The sequence below is a fragment of the Amborella trichopoda genome, chromosome 3 (genome assembly GCF_054954075.1).
Source record: "Amborella trichopoda isolate Santa Cruz 75 chromosome 3, AtrichopodaSantaCruz75HAP2 v2.0, whole genome shotgun sequence".
NCBI classification, from domain to species: Eukaryota; Viridiplantae; Streptophyta; class Magnoliopsida; order Amborellales; family Amborellaceae; genus Amborella; species Amborella trichopoda.
This window is the reverse complement of record NC_142338.1, coordinates 13,994,484-14,009,515: the sequence shown is the minus strand read 5'-3', so window position 1 is coordinate 14,009,515 and position 15,032 is coordinate 13,994,484. Positions and strand designations below refer to the sequence as shown.

General features: G+C 35.3%; 1 protein-coding gene across 1 annotated transcript; it reads left to right on the top strand.

Moving 5' to 3' along the window:
* Positions 1-2,316: 2,316 nt before the first annotated feature.
* On the top strand, positions 2,317-10,627 carry LOC18430778 (protein neprosin). The gene is made up of 7 exons (XM_011623776.3): positions 2,317-2,839; positions 3,812-3,898; positions 4,719-4,961; positions 6,881-7,045; positions 7,460-7,513; positions 9,259-9,405; positions 9,957-10,627. The coding sequence occupies exons 1-7, from the start codon at positions 2,474-2,476 to the stop codon at positions 10,332-10,334; spliced, it is 1,440 nt and encodes a 479-aa protein (XP_011622078.2). The 5' UTR covers positions 2,317-2,473; the 3' UTR covers positions 10,335-10,627.
* The last annotated feature ends 4,405 nt before the right edge of the window (positions 10,628-15,032 follow it).

Here is a 15,032-nt window from a genome sequence, read left to right as displayed (position 1 = left end):
TACTTCGTAATTAATGCATTTAGCTAATTCAAAGTGTCACTTGCGGCTGGCATTGTTTATTGACCATAGTTCATGAGCCCAGTCACCGGTCACCATGGGCAGTATGTTGTTGATATTCATGAATAAATAATAATAATAATTATTATTAAAGGAACAAATATCTCAACATAATTAAAAACGACCAAAATACTCAAATGACTAGCGTGTCCATATTCCATTCAAGAGTAGTTTAGTAATTTAAATTTTTTTTTAAAAAAATTATTTGTATACGATGGTGCGAAGTATAGATATACCAAATTTGAGCTTAATTCAGCATATAGGAAAAGAGATACAACTAAAGGAAAAAATTTATATAAGGTTGCAACTTCAAAATAAAAAATTAAGGTGCACCTTAAAAATTCATGAGAAAATGTTAGTTTGATATTGGAAAACCCTCTAATTGAATATCTCGACATCGAGATGTATTAATATGTGAAAAAATAAATATTTCGAGTTTAAAAAATAGTGCATCTTGCAATACATTATCTAGATAATCTATTTTCAAGATTTGCATGTGTTTATAGATTTACTTGATTTGAACCATTTTAAAATTTTAAAATTCAAATTCAAATGGATTATGAGGCCATCCTAAGAATTTTTTACATGAAAATTACCTCTTATAATAAAACTTGGAGGTGCACCTTAATTGGATTGTTTAAGGTCGCAACCTTGTACAAACCACAACCAAAACTAAAATATACTTTATGCTTTTAAAAAGTGGGATTTGAGTAGGGGTCGCAACGGGTCAGGTCCGGCCGGACCCAAACCTAGAATACCACTTATGGACCTAGACCCGGACTCGTTACTGACGGGTCCAAAGAATCCAAACCCGTACATGTGCCCAGGATATGGATTAAGACCCAAGATTCGGACCCGAACCTAAGACAAAAATGAGCAGATACTTTTTTAATGTATAATTATGTAAAAATCCTCCAAATTTTGATTTTAATACATAATTTTGCAAAAATCCCCCAAATTTCCTTAATGCAGCTTCTTCCACAAAGAGAAAGTTCCTAAAAAAACAGCGCATTACAATGCCTAAAAAGGAACACAAAAATCAATAAAAACTTTCGACCCGAACCTGAGACAAAAATGAGCAGATACTTTTTTAATGTATAATTCTGTAAAAATCCCCCAAATTTCGATTTTAATGCATAATTATGCAAAAAACCCCCAAATTTCCTCAATGCAGCTTTCCACAAAGAAGAAGTTCCTAAAAAAAGTGCATTAAAATTCCTAAAAAGAAACACAAAAATCAAATAAAAACTTTCCATTTTTGCTAATCCTCCACGTCATTTTGTTGATCTTCCACCGCATATGAAGATGTGAAAAATGAGAACCAAGCATCAAGATGAAAAAAATAAAAAATACGAAATCAAATAAAAACTTACCATTTTTGTTGATCTTCCACCAAACATCAAGATGCACGAATATCAAAATAAAGCCAAACATCAAGATACAAAAAAAAGAGTGTACAAAAATCAAATAAAAACTTGGTACTTTCGCTTATCAAATATCCAGCTTGGAAGATAAATAGGGATTGGCAGATCTCAAGGGAGAGAGAGAGAGAGTAGGACTTTTGTGGGGAAAGATAGAGAGAAAAACTGTAAATATGCGGTTGAAGCTTCGAAGATTGAACAGACACAGAGCTCTACTGGCTAGGGTTTTTTGTGGTCGAACCTTTGAATATTTTAATTGAACAATGAATTATTAATCCTTATAACTTAAAATCCTAAATATATATACTTAATAACTTATAATTAACGGGGTCTGGGTTGGGTACGGGGCGGGTCCACCAATATCCGTAACTGTACCCAAAATTTTTTGGGTATACATTGTTGGACCCGAACCCTACCTACAGGTCCAAATTTGGACCCATACCAGGACACGAGTCGGGTATACCTGTCAGTCTTTGGTCGGGTATGAGTTCATTGCCCGCCTTTGATTTGAGTGTAAAATATAAAATATAAAATATACAGACTATTTTAAATACTAAAAATAAAACCAAATTTTTCTAAAATCTTTCCTTTTTACTAAAGGTAGTAGGGATGGAGAAGACAATGTTTTGTTTGTAAGGGATGTGGCAATACAAGTTTATCCAAAACCACTGGCAATTAACCAATTTACAATTACTACTAATAATTCCTTGATTATGAAAAGAGGGGAAAAAAAAAAAATGGGACTATAATCATTCCTTGCTTCCACCCCCACATGGAGAAAACACTAAACTACTCCAAACCCCCCACTATATATATAAAATGCACTCGTGCCATAAAAGGGTGCAGGGGTGTCAGGACCATGGTATTTTGAAGTTAAGAGTGAGCGTATATATTCGGGCTCCTCCTTCTTTCTTATTCTTTTAGAGAGGGAGATCCTTGGTAATGGTGAAAAGCTTGTATTCAATTCCTTTTTCACTGTGTATTCTTATGGAGCCATGAGAATGGAGATTCCAAAACAAATGCAAGGAATAAGAGGCCCTCATCATAGAAGAAGACAATGGCTATGGATCAAAACAGTTGGAGAAGCTCCAAGTCTTAATCCTTCTAAAATGGAGCGTAGCTCTTGTAACATTATTGGAAGGTTTCATGGGTTTATCTGGTGTTTTGTTGTTGTTCTCGTTGTCTTTAGGCCGGGATTTGTGGGGGCCAGGGTGCCGGGAAATTGGGTTTCCGGTGAAAAGATGGATGGAGAAGATTTTCCGGCGAACCAGACATTGCACCCTGGAGAAGAGCTGGAGAAGTTGAAGAGGGTGAGAGACCATTTGAGAAAGATCAATAAGCCGGCTGTGAAGACCATTCAGGCAAATATCTCTCTTTTTAAAAACTTAAAAAGAGTTTCTTCTCTTTGGGGTTCCTTCATTTTCGCTTAAATGGTTTGAGAAATAGCTCTCTCTCTCTCTCTCTCTCTCTCTCTCTCTCTCTCTCTCTCTCTCTCCTGGTTCAAATCCCTGCATAATTTGTTATGAAGTATTCAAAATGGGTCTCTCTCTCTGGGTTTAATTGCCTGGGTAGCTTGTTTCAAAGTATTCAAATTGGGTCTCTCTCTTTCTCATCATAAATGGTGTTTTTTATACATGGAAGTACAATTGTTTAGCTGATTCTGGGGATTTCAGGGACCATTTTCTCTGGCCTCCATTGATCCAAAAATGGTTCCTACATTTCCTATATTCATATAGATTTCGATTACTTTTGAGGTTTCAGTGATAAATTTCTGCTACTTGTTTCTTAACTGAAAATGGGTTCATTTTTAAGATGAGGAGTCCATGTATTTGAGACATTCAAACAATTTCTATTGCCAATTTCACTACTTTCAACTGAACTTTTTATTTTTGGGTAACTTTCAACTGAACTAAAATGGGATACTTCTATTGTGAATGAGAGAAACTATTTTCTGTCTCTCCAAATTTTTCTTTTTTAGTTCAATAATGTCCAGCTCTTAAAAAGTTTCCATGGATTCAGACTGCTTCAAGGCTCATTTCACTGGCTTTTTGGTGATTTAATTTCTCTCTCTCTTACTTTCTTTAAAGTGGGTTTCTTTTCTTGATTTCTTTGCGGTGGTCAAGTTTTTTATTTTTTTATTTGTTTCTTTTTCTTGAGTTATTTCTCGAGTTTGTTTATTGAAGCAATTTTAAAGTGTGTAGTAATGATTTCAAAAATGGAGGAATTTCTTCTTTGTTTTTTCTGTTGTAACTGATTGTTATAAGTCTTAACTTTGATCTTTTTCCTCTTTTATATGTTTTGTTTTGTTTTGTTTTGTTTGACTACATATGCAGAGTCCAGATGGTGATCTGATCGACTGTGTATACACTCATCTCCAACACGCTTTTGATCATCCCAAATTAAAAGGCCAAAAACCTTTGGTAATTTAACTCCTAATTTCCTCTCCCTCTCTCTCTCTCTCTCTCTCCCTCTTTTAACATTTTCTGGTTATTGGGTAGTTACGTGATTATCTCTCCCTTTCTCTCTAAACTTGAACTCTTGGAGTGATACTTTGCCGATATGTGACTAATCCATCCTCTAATTTTTTCTCTCTCTTGCATAGTTCATATCAACAACTCCCATTCTCTCCCTTTCTCTCTCTCTCTATACATGAACTCTCTCTCTCTAACCTACATTAACCCCCTTGTCTCTAGGCAGTTAATCTGGCTTTGGTAGGGCCCCAATTGGTAATCCCCCTCTCTCTCTTTACATTGACTGTCATAGGCACAGTGCCTTCCCCTCTTTTCTCTCTCTACCAGTCTTTCTGTACCTCTCTCTAGAAATGAAGTTTTTTTTGTGTGCTACGGGAGCCTACTCTATGAAAGCCCGTTTTTTTTGAGGTTTGTTGATATATGCCTATCTTCTTCTAGTGATCTTATGTGCAAACAAGCTGAGTGGCTACCGAAAGATCCAACTGCTTCGTTTTCGCAACTTACGTACGAATTATGTCTCCTCACTTTCATAACATATTGAGTTTGAGAGGGTATAAAAAAAAAAAAATATTATACCAAAAATTAAATGCAAAGTTTCAATAATTTTCACATACCCCACTTGTGCATCACCTCTCTTATACTTTCTCACTTCCCCATCTCTCTCTCTCTCTCGAAAATGAAAAAAGCCAGCTTGTCTCGTCTTTCGTCGCCCTTTCTCTCTCTAGAACATGGTAAAAGCCTGAAACTCCCTCTTTTTCTCGCTTTTCAGGATCCACCCGAGAGATCACGAGAGCACAGTGATCCATCAACCTCCTCTTATGAGGACGGTGATCCCTTGAGCTTCCAGGTATGGCGAACAACGGGTGAGTCATGCCCTGAGAACACCATTCCTATACGCAGGACCACAGAAAGTGACCTGCTCAGGGCCAATTCCGTCCAAAAATTTGGAAGGAAACGCGGAAGAACCGCATTCAGAGCAGTTAGGCGTGATTCAACAAGCAGCAGCCACGAGGTATTTTCCTATTTTACCCCTGGATCTTTCCAGGTGGACTGTCAGCCTTTTTGGTCGTGCTCCCAAGTGGTACACCGCGGCTTCCACTAAGGAAAAGTATAAGTCATATGTTCCATACACCGTACAGTTTTGGATTTAACGGTGATCATTGGAAGGGGGCGTACTATTCGTCCAAGGACATGTTCTTGTGCGACCATCTGACAGTTATGACTACATTAGATCTATGATCATGCGGACCACTGTTCACCTCCTCTGAAAATATTAAAATGTTGTTAGGATGCAGTTTCTATAAAGTCTAGGCTCAATGAAAACAATGAACAACCTTTTTTTGAATTCAAAGAGCATTTTGGGTATGGGAAATTTTCATGATGGATCTAAAATCAATTATCAATATCGATTATAAAATTTAAAAATAAAAAATATTGTATATTTTACAAATCCGTGAACATTTATTTTTAGTGTAAAATGGACAATCCATTACAATATATACTATATTTAGGGTTTAAATCCAAATGTATTTTTCGTAACCATTATGATCGAGGCCAGATGATCGATTTGAAAGTTTTCCAATTTTGAAACTATAATTTCTACCGAGTTTTGAGGTGACCCTTATTTTGATAGGGATGCAACCCTATCACAATGTTTTTATTTTTAAAAAATTTTCATGTTCTTAAAAATCAGTTTTTAGGAACCGTCACATTAGTGTTATTATTCCATAAGTTTTTACTGTGAAATGTCAATACCAATCATTTTCAGTCATTTTCGGATAAAGCCAGCAAATTTTAATTGAATAAGAAACTAACGTCCCTAAAAAATACGAAAATACCATTCATATCAAATTCTCAGAGGTATTGTTCGAGCTCAAAAATTGAAAATAAATTATGGGGCAGAATAGGAAATTCGAAAATTTTGGTAGGGGGTCATCATCTCAAAAGTCCCTAAATTTCCAAAACTCCAAGATATATTTCATACAAATTTTTGTGAGATTTTCCAAATTTGAAGGTAGTTCAACTGAAATTTGGAGCGAACTGAAGTCCATGGGATTTTTCATTTGAAGAAAAGAAACAAACCCAATTTATGCTAGAATCCAATGTCCAATCTCAACTGATTTTGTCCAGAGGAGCGCACCCCCCAAATTCAATATTTGAAGAGCAAAGTCTTCCTGGTTTAATGCTTGGTGAGCACTACAAGGATCATGATGAGGTCAGATCAGTCGGTATTAAAATTCGAGGATTTCGTGAATCCCCATTGTAATCAGTAGATGAAGGGTGAGAGAGACGCCTTTATTAATTGTAAGGGCACGCCGCTTTGGGCCGGGTCGGGCCTGCTCTTCCCCCTATAGGTCTGGCTGCCCTAGTTTTTTTTAGGCTCGTTAGGTTCAAAGAATAAATAAAGTAAAAAAAAAAAAAAAAAAAGTAAAAAAGAGGGCCGGCACAGTGTTTGGTCCAGGCTCTTGTTTTTTAGGGCTCATCCTGGACGAGCTCCCCAACAGATTGGTAGCCGTATGTTTGTGCGAGAGAGATGACCTTATTAATGTGGGTGTCTGTGTGATAGATCCTCTCAGTTCTAATGCTCTAGAGTCTAGAGATGCTGGTTATATATTTTCATTGCAATTTGCATTTTTTCCAATAATATTGATAAAAATTATAAAAATTGATTCTTGTACATTCATGCTGTATTCTTTTAACCGATCCCAAATAATTAGGTTGGGTTATATATTTTCATCGTTATTTGCACTTTTTAAATAATATCGATAAAAATTATAAAAATTGATTTTCATATCTCAATACTATATTTTTTTAACCGATCTTAATTGGTTGAGAAAAAATATATTTTTTGAACCGATCTTAATTAGTTGAGAAAAAATTTTGACGATGATGATTAACGCTATGTTATGTGGTGGTGAAATAAATGTATAGCATGCAGTAGGGTATGTATCGGGGCAGCAATACTATGGGGCGAAGGCGAGTCTAAACGTGTGGGCGCCGCAAGTAAATAGCCAGAATGAATTCAGCCTGTCTCAGATGTGGGTCATCTCCGGCTCCTTTAATAATGATCTTAACACCATTGAGGCCGGCTGGCAAGTATGTGTACCATTTCCCCTCTCTCTCTAACCCTTTCTCTCTCTAATAAATGTAGAGATCCATTTTTTCTTCTTTTCAACCTCCGTCTTTTAATGCACTAGCTTAATGATGCCTCTGCCTCTTTGTTTCATCATTTTAATGCACTGGCTTAATGATGCTCCCCTATTATATTTTTCTCTTTTATGTCCATTTTTTTTCACTTTCATTCACTAGGCCTCTAAGTCTCTCTTGCTAATTATTCATTGTATCCTTTTTTATTTTCTTTCTTTTTTTTTTTTTTTTAATAAAAAAAATATGTATTTTTTTTAATCAAAGTCTTTTCTCAACTAATTGAAGTCAGACAAAAAATTAATAATATTATTTACACAAATTCAAATTTGATTGGGATATTTATTGAATTGGTTGTTTGTTCAGGTAAGCCCGGAGCTATATGGAGATAATTATCCTCGGTTTTTCACTTATTGGACTGTAAGAATGAGATCTCAAAGAGCTTTATTTCGATTGCTTGCTTGCTTTAAAACTAGAGAGATAGTGAGAGAGATTTAAGAAAAATTAAAAGGTGGGGAGAAGGAAAACCACTATTGCAAAAGGGGTTGGTGTCACGGTGGTAGCATCCCCACTATCAAGTCGTTTTCATTCTTATTGATATCACCCCACTATCAACTTCAAAAAAGTAATTCTTAAACTATTTGAAAAAAATAAATAGAGCCCTGTGCTCCACACTAAATTAGGTAAATTAAAAAAAAAAGACCACTGTATATTATTATTTTTTATACATCTAAAAATGAGGGAAAATGAGGAGTACGCCTACCGACAAAGTTAAAGGGCGTTTCAGGCATCAATAAAATATATGCCCTTTTGAGCAATTTAAAATTCTCAAGATTCTATGCTCCCTCGGGAGCATATTATGCACTCACTACCTCTAGTGAATTCATGTATGAGAGTGCTTTTTAGACGTCATGTTTTGGGAGGCAACGTCTTCAACACCCCTACCAACTTAGTAAAAGAAAGATGAAAAGCTTCGATACACTTGCCAAATCATACTCTCTATTTGCTCTTTCATGGAACGATTGGTATGTGTGACTATTCTTGTGAAACTATTTTTCAATAACATTTTTTTTATACCAATTGACAGTCATTTAATGTGAGAACTATGTGAAGAAGTTTTTTCACGTGAAGAAGTTTTTTCACGTGAAAATATTTTATTTTCATGCATACTAAATATGCCCTTAGGCCAAAATAAAATTTTAACAACTAATTTCACAATAAAAAAAACTAATGTCACAATGTTGAAAGGGGACCATAAAAAAATTGACCTGTTTCTTCAACTTGAAAAACTCAAAATCCACTTTTTCAGTTTCAAAATAACTCATTCTTAGAAAAGGGAGGCTGGGGTCATGGTAGTGGCATCCCCACATCTAGTTACCCCATCGTGGTATCTATTCCTACCATTGACACCCCCAATTATAACATCTTCAAAATGTAACTCCCTAATATATTACCAAGAAAAACTCATTATTAAAGTGAATAAAAAATTTTAAAAATAAAAAATCCTTTAAACTACTCCTTTGGCCAAAGGAAATAAGTTCGTGCTCCTGCCCGAGTTTACATACGTGCTCCAAACAAAAAATAAGTTGTTCGTGCTCCTGCCGGAGTATACATATGTGCTCCATACAAAAAAGGCTGCAGATACTCTGTGCTCCCTTAAAAGGAAAACTGTGTCAGCACTAAATGGACCAAAACTGCATTTAGAAACTCAAAATTTAAAATTTTTCTCTAAAATACCCATCAGTGCTTATAATTATGATGCCAAAATTTAAGATCCATAAAATAATCTTCAATTCATTTATAGCTTGAGTAAGTGTAGGTTGCACTCCAACAGGAATTGGTGAGAATCGGGCTTGGTTTAGTTGACGCCAAGCAAGTGCTGCATTGTAATCTATAGCAGCTTGCTGGCCTTTTCGGTCAGATGAGCTATCGGAACAGTCAAACAATATTGCATTTGATCCTATGCTGTCGATATACCTAGAAAAAAGAAAAAAAAACAGAATGTTGGGTGTTTTCTTAACATCAATCATTCATGTTTATGATGGGTGATAAGGTTGACTATTTAAAACAATCATATTTTAGGTTTTTGCCTTTTATATAACTTAATTATCTCTATTGATACTCAAAATATAATTTTTTTATTCTTTTATCTTCATATGGTACAGACTGATGCATATCAGGCGACTGGGTGCTACAATTTGCTCTGTTCGGGCTTTGTCCAAACAAACAACATGGTCGCCATTGGAGCGGCAATTTCCCCGACTTCGTCATATAATGGTGGCCAATTTGACATAAGTTTATTGGTTTGGAAGGTATTTCAAATTGATTACCTTAATAAATAAACTCTTTTCACAAGTAATTAAATGAAAAACTAACTTTCATAGAAGGTATTTATTTCTTGTGTCACAATTTTTTTGTGCTCACATTAACTCTTATGTGTGCATTATAGAAACTTCCTAACTCTTAAACCATTTAAAAAAATGGGCTGGGGCATGTCTTCCCTACTAAATTACCCAAAAAAAAAGAAAAAAGATGAAGCTCATGACTCACCAACTCTTTTTTTGCACTATTTAAGAAATCAGCCGGAGCACGTTTTATATGCGTGGAAATACTTTCACACGAAAGAGCTCTACTTTCACACGAAAGAACTCCCCCATAACTTCCCTGAGTCGAACAGGGTGACTCAAGCTTTGGACTCCTACAAGCCCGAACCCGAGCCCTTGGTTTTAATGAGTGACCATAACCCTATCAATGAATTGACTATAAATTGGTACTTAAAAAAAAAAACAAAAAAAAAAACAAAAGAGAAACCTATGGGTTGTTGTAGATAGAGAAAATGACTGGTGGATTTCGAATTTTGCAGGACCCCAACCATGGGAATTGGTGGCTAGAGTTTGGTGCAGGGCTCTTAGTGGGGTATTGGCCTTCATTTTTGTTTTCCCACTTGAGGGACCATGCGAGCATGGTACAATGGGGAGGAGAAATAGTAAACTCTCGCCCTAATGGCCTCCACACCACAACCCAAATGGGTAGTGGCCATTTTGCGACTGAAGGCTTTGGAAAATCCAGTTATTTTAGGAATTTACAAGTGGTTGATTGGGATAATAGCTTGATACCATTGCCAAATCTAAAGCTACTGGCGGACCACCCTAATTGCTATGACATTCAAGGTGGGGTCAATAGGGTTTGGGGCAACTACTTTTACTATGGGGGACCAGGAAGAAATGTAAGATGCCCCTAAACTAACTCTCTCTCTCTCTATCTCTATCTCTATCTCTATCTCTTTCTCTCTCTAAACAAATACAAGTGGTGTATTCTATTCATCTCATCCCTCTTTCTTAACCCTCTTTATTTTCTTTTAAGAGAGGGATCTCTCATACTCCCTGGGTATTGGGTTATTTTATTTTATTTTTTATTTCAAGTATCGGATTTGTCATTTTCTTTTTATTTGGGAGATTGGTTGATTTATACCTCCTTTTGATGATGTGTACATTTGAGAAAGAAAAATAGTGAAAATACGGTGGTTTGTGGCTCTCTCTGTCTCTTGGAACCTGTGTTTGACAATCCCTCTCTCTCTCTCTCTCTCTCTCTCTCTCATGGAACCGGTATTTAGAAACCGAGCAATATTTGAAAACCCAGCATTACGGATTAGGGATTGCTGACCGTGGTTAGGAATCTGCCGGGACCAAACTAGTTCTGGATAGAATGGGTATTGGCCCTGCCCATATCTTCCCTCCATGAACTCCATTTTGTATTTTTTCATTATTTTTAATATTTTTTGGGTCTCTAATGAGCCTGTTTCGGATCAGATCCGACATGGAAAAATCGTAGGAGAATAGACCAGCATTATTCATTATAATACAAGACAACAAATAAGAGGTAGGTTAGCCTGGTTTGTTCTTTATGGGCAAGTTTTTATTTTGGGGTAATTCAGTGGGGAAGATAGCTTTATCCGTTTTTTCAAGTAGACTAGAAGTTTGTTTTTTGAAGAAATTAATAAGCTGGTATTAATGGTAGGAATAGAAACCACAACGTGGTGACTAGGTGTGGGGGTGTTATCATCACGACTCGAACCCCTTTCTCTCTTTTTAGGCAATCTTGAGGGTGGAACCCTTGACCTCCCTCACGACGTTTTTTTTGAAAAAATTCAAGGAAGAAACTACTAAAATCCTAGATCTTATCATCCGTTGAGGGGATGGTTCAGAGACACTATTAATGGGAAAATCAATTTTGAGCATTGTTATATCTACAAATCAATTTTTATTGGAAAAATAAATCTTACGCATGAATAGGAGATGATTTTAAATTTTTGAGAGAAAACAAACTCCCCAAACAATGCATTGAGGAGCTGGACCATGTCCTGAAGGTGGTATTGTGAGACCACCAAATCTTTCCCCTTGATTAATTTGTACAATCCAATAGGTGCATGAACTTTAAGGGTAGAAACGGGCTGGGCCTGGCCTGGGTCCTCCCCTTGTCCCCTATAGGACCAACCCAAGCCCAAGCGGAAATTTGTGAACAATTTTTTAGATAATGAGAATTCGAATAACTTGGATTTCAAGGTTTACGCAACATTGTCACCAATGTTTGCAAAATGGAACTGGAATGGTTAACCGGTTATGAGGCTGGGAGCGGTTCGAACCGGAACCGAACTAACCGGTTAAGTGGATTTTTTTAAAAATAAATAGGTCAAAATCTCAAAACAAAATTAAAAACAAATATAAAAACTTAGATTTAATATGCACCATCATATTGCATATATTTATCTTATAAAAAAATTTGATACAACTTTTTATATAATTAATATTTGAATATTATGAAAATATGCAAGACAATTTATAATTTCACATAAATTCAATGGGTGAAGTTACAAAGTCCAACTAATATTGGATAATGCAACAATATATGCTTCCATATTATTTTAATGTTGATGTTGAGAAATGTTGTTTTAATGTTGAAAAACCCTTTCATAAGGTTTAGAATATATTATTTTTTTCTCATATTCATCACAAATTTCATATTTTTATAAAAGCAAAAAGTAATTTTATTAAAAAAAATTTGTTTTAAGAACCCTAAATCGAGCCAAAGAATACAAAAACTTTAGAGTCGAAATCAACTCCAAATCTTCCATTTTTTGAACAAATTGATATGGGGATATGATAGATACTTCAATTAAGATTCAAATGCTCCAAATTTCATGAAAACTTATTCACTATTGAGATCTCTATTAAAAAAATTATGAATTTTTTAATTCACAAAAATTTTAGGAAATAACGCAGCAAAAAAATATCGATATAAAAAAATTTAATCAATACAAAATCAAAATAACTAGTATAGTTGATAGATAAGGACTTTATGATCATTTTTCAATGATTAATTCAATAAAAATCGATTATCTGATCGATCAGAAATCAATTTGTTTGGATAAAAACAGTTCTTCGAGCAGCAGTACTTCGGGCCCAAAAAAACCTCAAATCTTCACTGTTTTGGAAAAATTAAAATATGTAAACATTGAATCCTTCAACAATCAATCAAAGCCCTCCATTTTTATGGAAATCTACGAGGTATTAAAGCTGCATTTGATAGAATGGCGGAAATTTCTAATTTTAAAAAATCCCCATTTCAATCCGCCAAGAACTCTTTGTTTTTCAACTGTTGATTCAATAATAGATAATCTATAGAAACTTTACCGTGTATAACATCAATATTTGACTGAAAAAATAAAAAAGAAAGTACAAAATGGAAGGGAAAAAAACTGCAAAATCTTGATCTATGAAAATAACGGGCTTCTGTCAAATAACGACTGTTATTTGATGCGTTATGACGACGTTATAACACACGAAAACAACAGTAAACCGGATTGGTTAGGAAAACCGGCCGGTTTTGAAGGAAAACAGCCGGTTCGACACTGAACCGGCCGGTTTTGGTTCCGATTCTTTTTAGAGTTCAGTCTTACCATGTATACCGCAAAATCGGCCCTAACCGGAATCGCCACCCCACCGGTAGCGATCTAACCGGCCAGTTTTGCGAACACTGATTGTCACACTTGTCTACCTATTGAAGTCAAGATATAGGTGCATCACTTCATTTTTCTTGGCAGAAAAGGCCTTATTGTGGATAAGCATTTGAATTTCTCTCTCTGTCTCTCTGTTTTTATTTTTTTTGACAAGACCACTAAATATTATTATTAAATTTCTGAAGCTATCATAATGACAACACTAAAACAAAGAAGTCGAAATAAACAATGAAGCAAGAAACTCTCATTTCTTAGCCAAGTCATTGGTAATTAGATTCATTTCTCTGTAAACATGGTTGAAAGTAACATTGCTCCCTAAATATAAGTCCAAAATTTTCAGCTATAATGATTGAAGACACCACAGGGGAGACACAACTTCACCAATTGATAACATTGATAGAATCCCCTTCTATGATCACAACATTCTCCAAATTTATATCCTTCCAGATCATTAAACCTTGTAACAACACGAACATTTTTGCATTATGGGCTGGAGCCTCCCCACACGGTGCAGCATAGCAAAAAATGATATTACCTTCATTATCCCTACACACACCACCCAAACTCTGCCCTCCCTGGATTACCATTAGGTGAACCATCAAAATTAAGTTTAAAGCATCCCAAAGGTGGTGCAGTCCAAATACATTGGGGTCTAACCTTAATATATTTTGAAGCCACCAAATGAAGTGTGTTATATTCAACATCGCTCCTAGATACTCCCCAGTCCTCCTTCGTAATTCGAAACCAGCTCCCAGTTTGAAACATGATTTTATTTTTTCAATTCTACCAAATCCATTGGCACCCCGTCATATGTCTTGTGGTTTCTTTCTAATCATAACTCCCACAAAATCGAACTCCTAAAGATGTTCGACAGCATACCTCGAGTCTTCGGAACCCCACATAACTTCAACAACGGCACCATAAGAAACACCGAGGCTAGTACAAGGCAATGCACCCTTACCTTCACCCTCGTTCAAGACCATAATTGTTGAGTATAGGGGTTAGCACCGCACCCTCTTCATCACTTTTGCAAAATAAGCACACATTAACATGATCTTTTCTTTTTTTCGAAGATTATCAATTGTTAAAATTTTGTTTTGAACGAGTACCCAAATAAAAGCCTGCACGTTATGGGGGATTTTCCACTTCGACACCTCGTTATTTACTCTTTATTTAAATAAAAGTTGATTCCTACGTACACGATCATGAAATAATTACTGATAGACAAATTTGACTGAAAAAACACAGCCTGTCTCAACAAAATTGGAGGTGAGTAAGAGAGATTCCATACTTTACTTGCCCGTATGAGTTATCCTGTCTCTATCCCAATGCAAATAAATATTGCACATCTCACTCTTTACTTTACTTGCCCGTATGAGTTATCCTGTCTCTATCCCAATGCAAATAAATATTGCACATCTCACTCTTTTTCTCAGACAAACCGTTCTCACTTATTATAATAAACTCTCACTTACTTAAATAACATTTACCACTTATACTAAATAGTGAATACTATATAAGCTGCCTCATTTCAATTCTAGAATAAAATAAACTCGTCTTTCTTTTAGGGGTGAGGTTTGCATAAGTTGCCCCATCTTATACTATAAAAATAAGGTATGCCTCTAAATTTTGCCGAAAGATATAATTTCAGTGTCAAATACCGTACAATGGTTTGAAACTCCATATTCAATTTTAATTATGAAATTTTAAATTTAAAAATAATACACATAAAACATAACTATAAATATTTGAAAATCTTGAAAATAAACGGTTCAAAAAACTTGTTACAAGATGTACTACTTTTAAAGCATCAAATTATCATTTGTCTTTATATCCATAATCTCGAAGTTGAGATGATGTTTTGTAAATTTAGAATACCCTTTTCTACTAGACTTTTGAGGTTCACACTCTTTCTACCGTATA

Bases quoted from the DNA above. Each gene is read 5' to 3' on its own strand.
- LOC18430778 (XM_011623776.3), top strand. From the start codon at position 2,474: ATGAGAATGGAGATTCCAAAACAAATGCAAGGAATAAGAGGCCCTCAT. The intron at 2,840-3,811 runs GCAAATATCTCT...CTACATATGCAG, and splicing joins CGGCTGTGAAGACCATTCAG to AGTCCAGATGGTGATCTGAT. The intron at 7,514-9,258 runs GTAAGAATGAGA...CATATGGTACAG, and splicing joins GGTTTTTCACTTATTGGACT to ACTGATGCATATCAGGCGAC.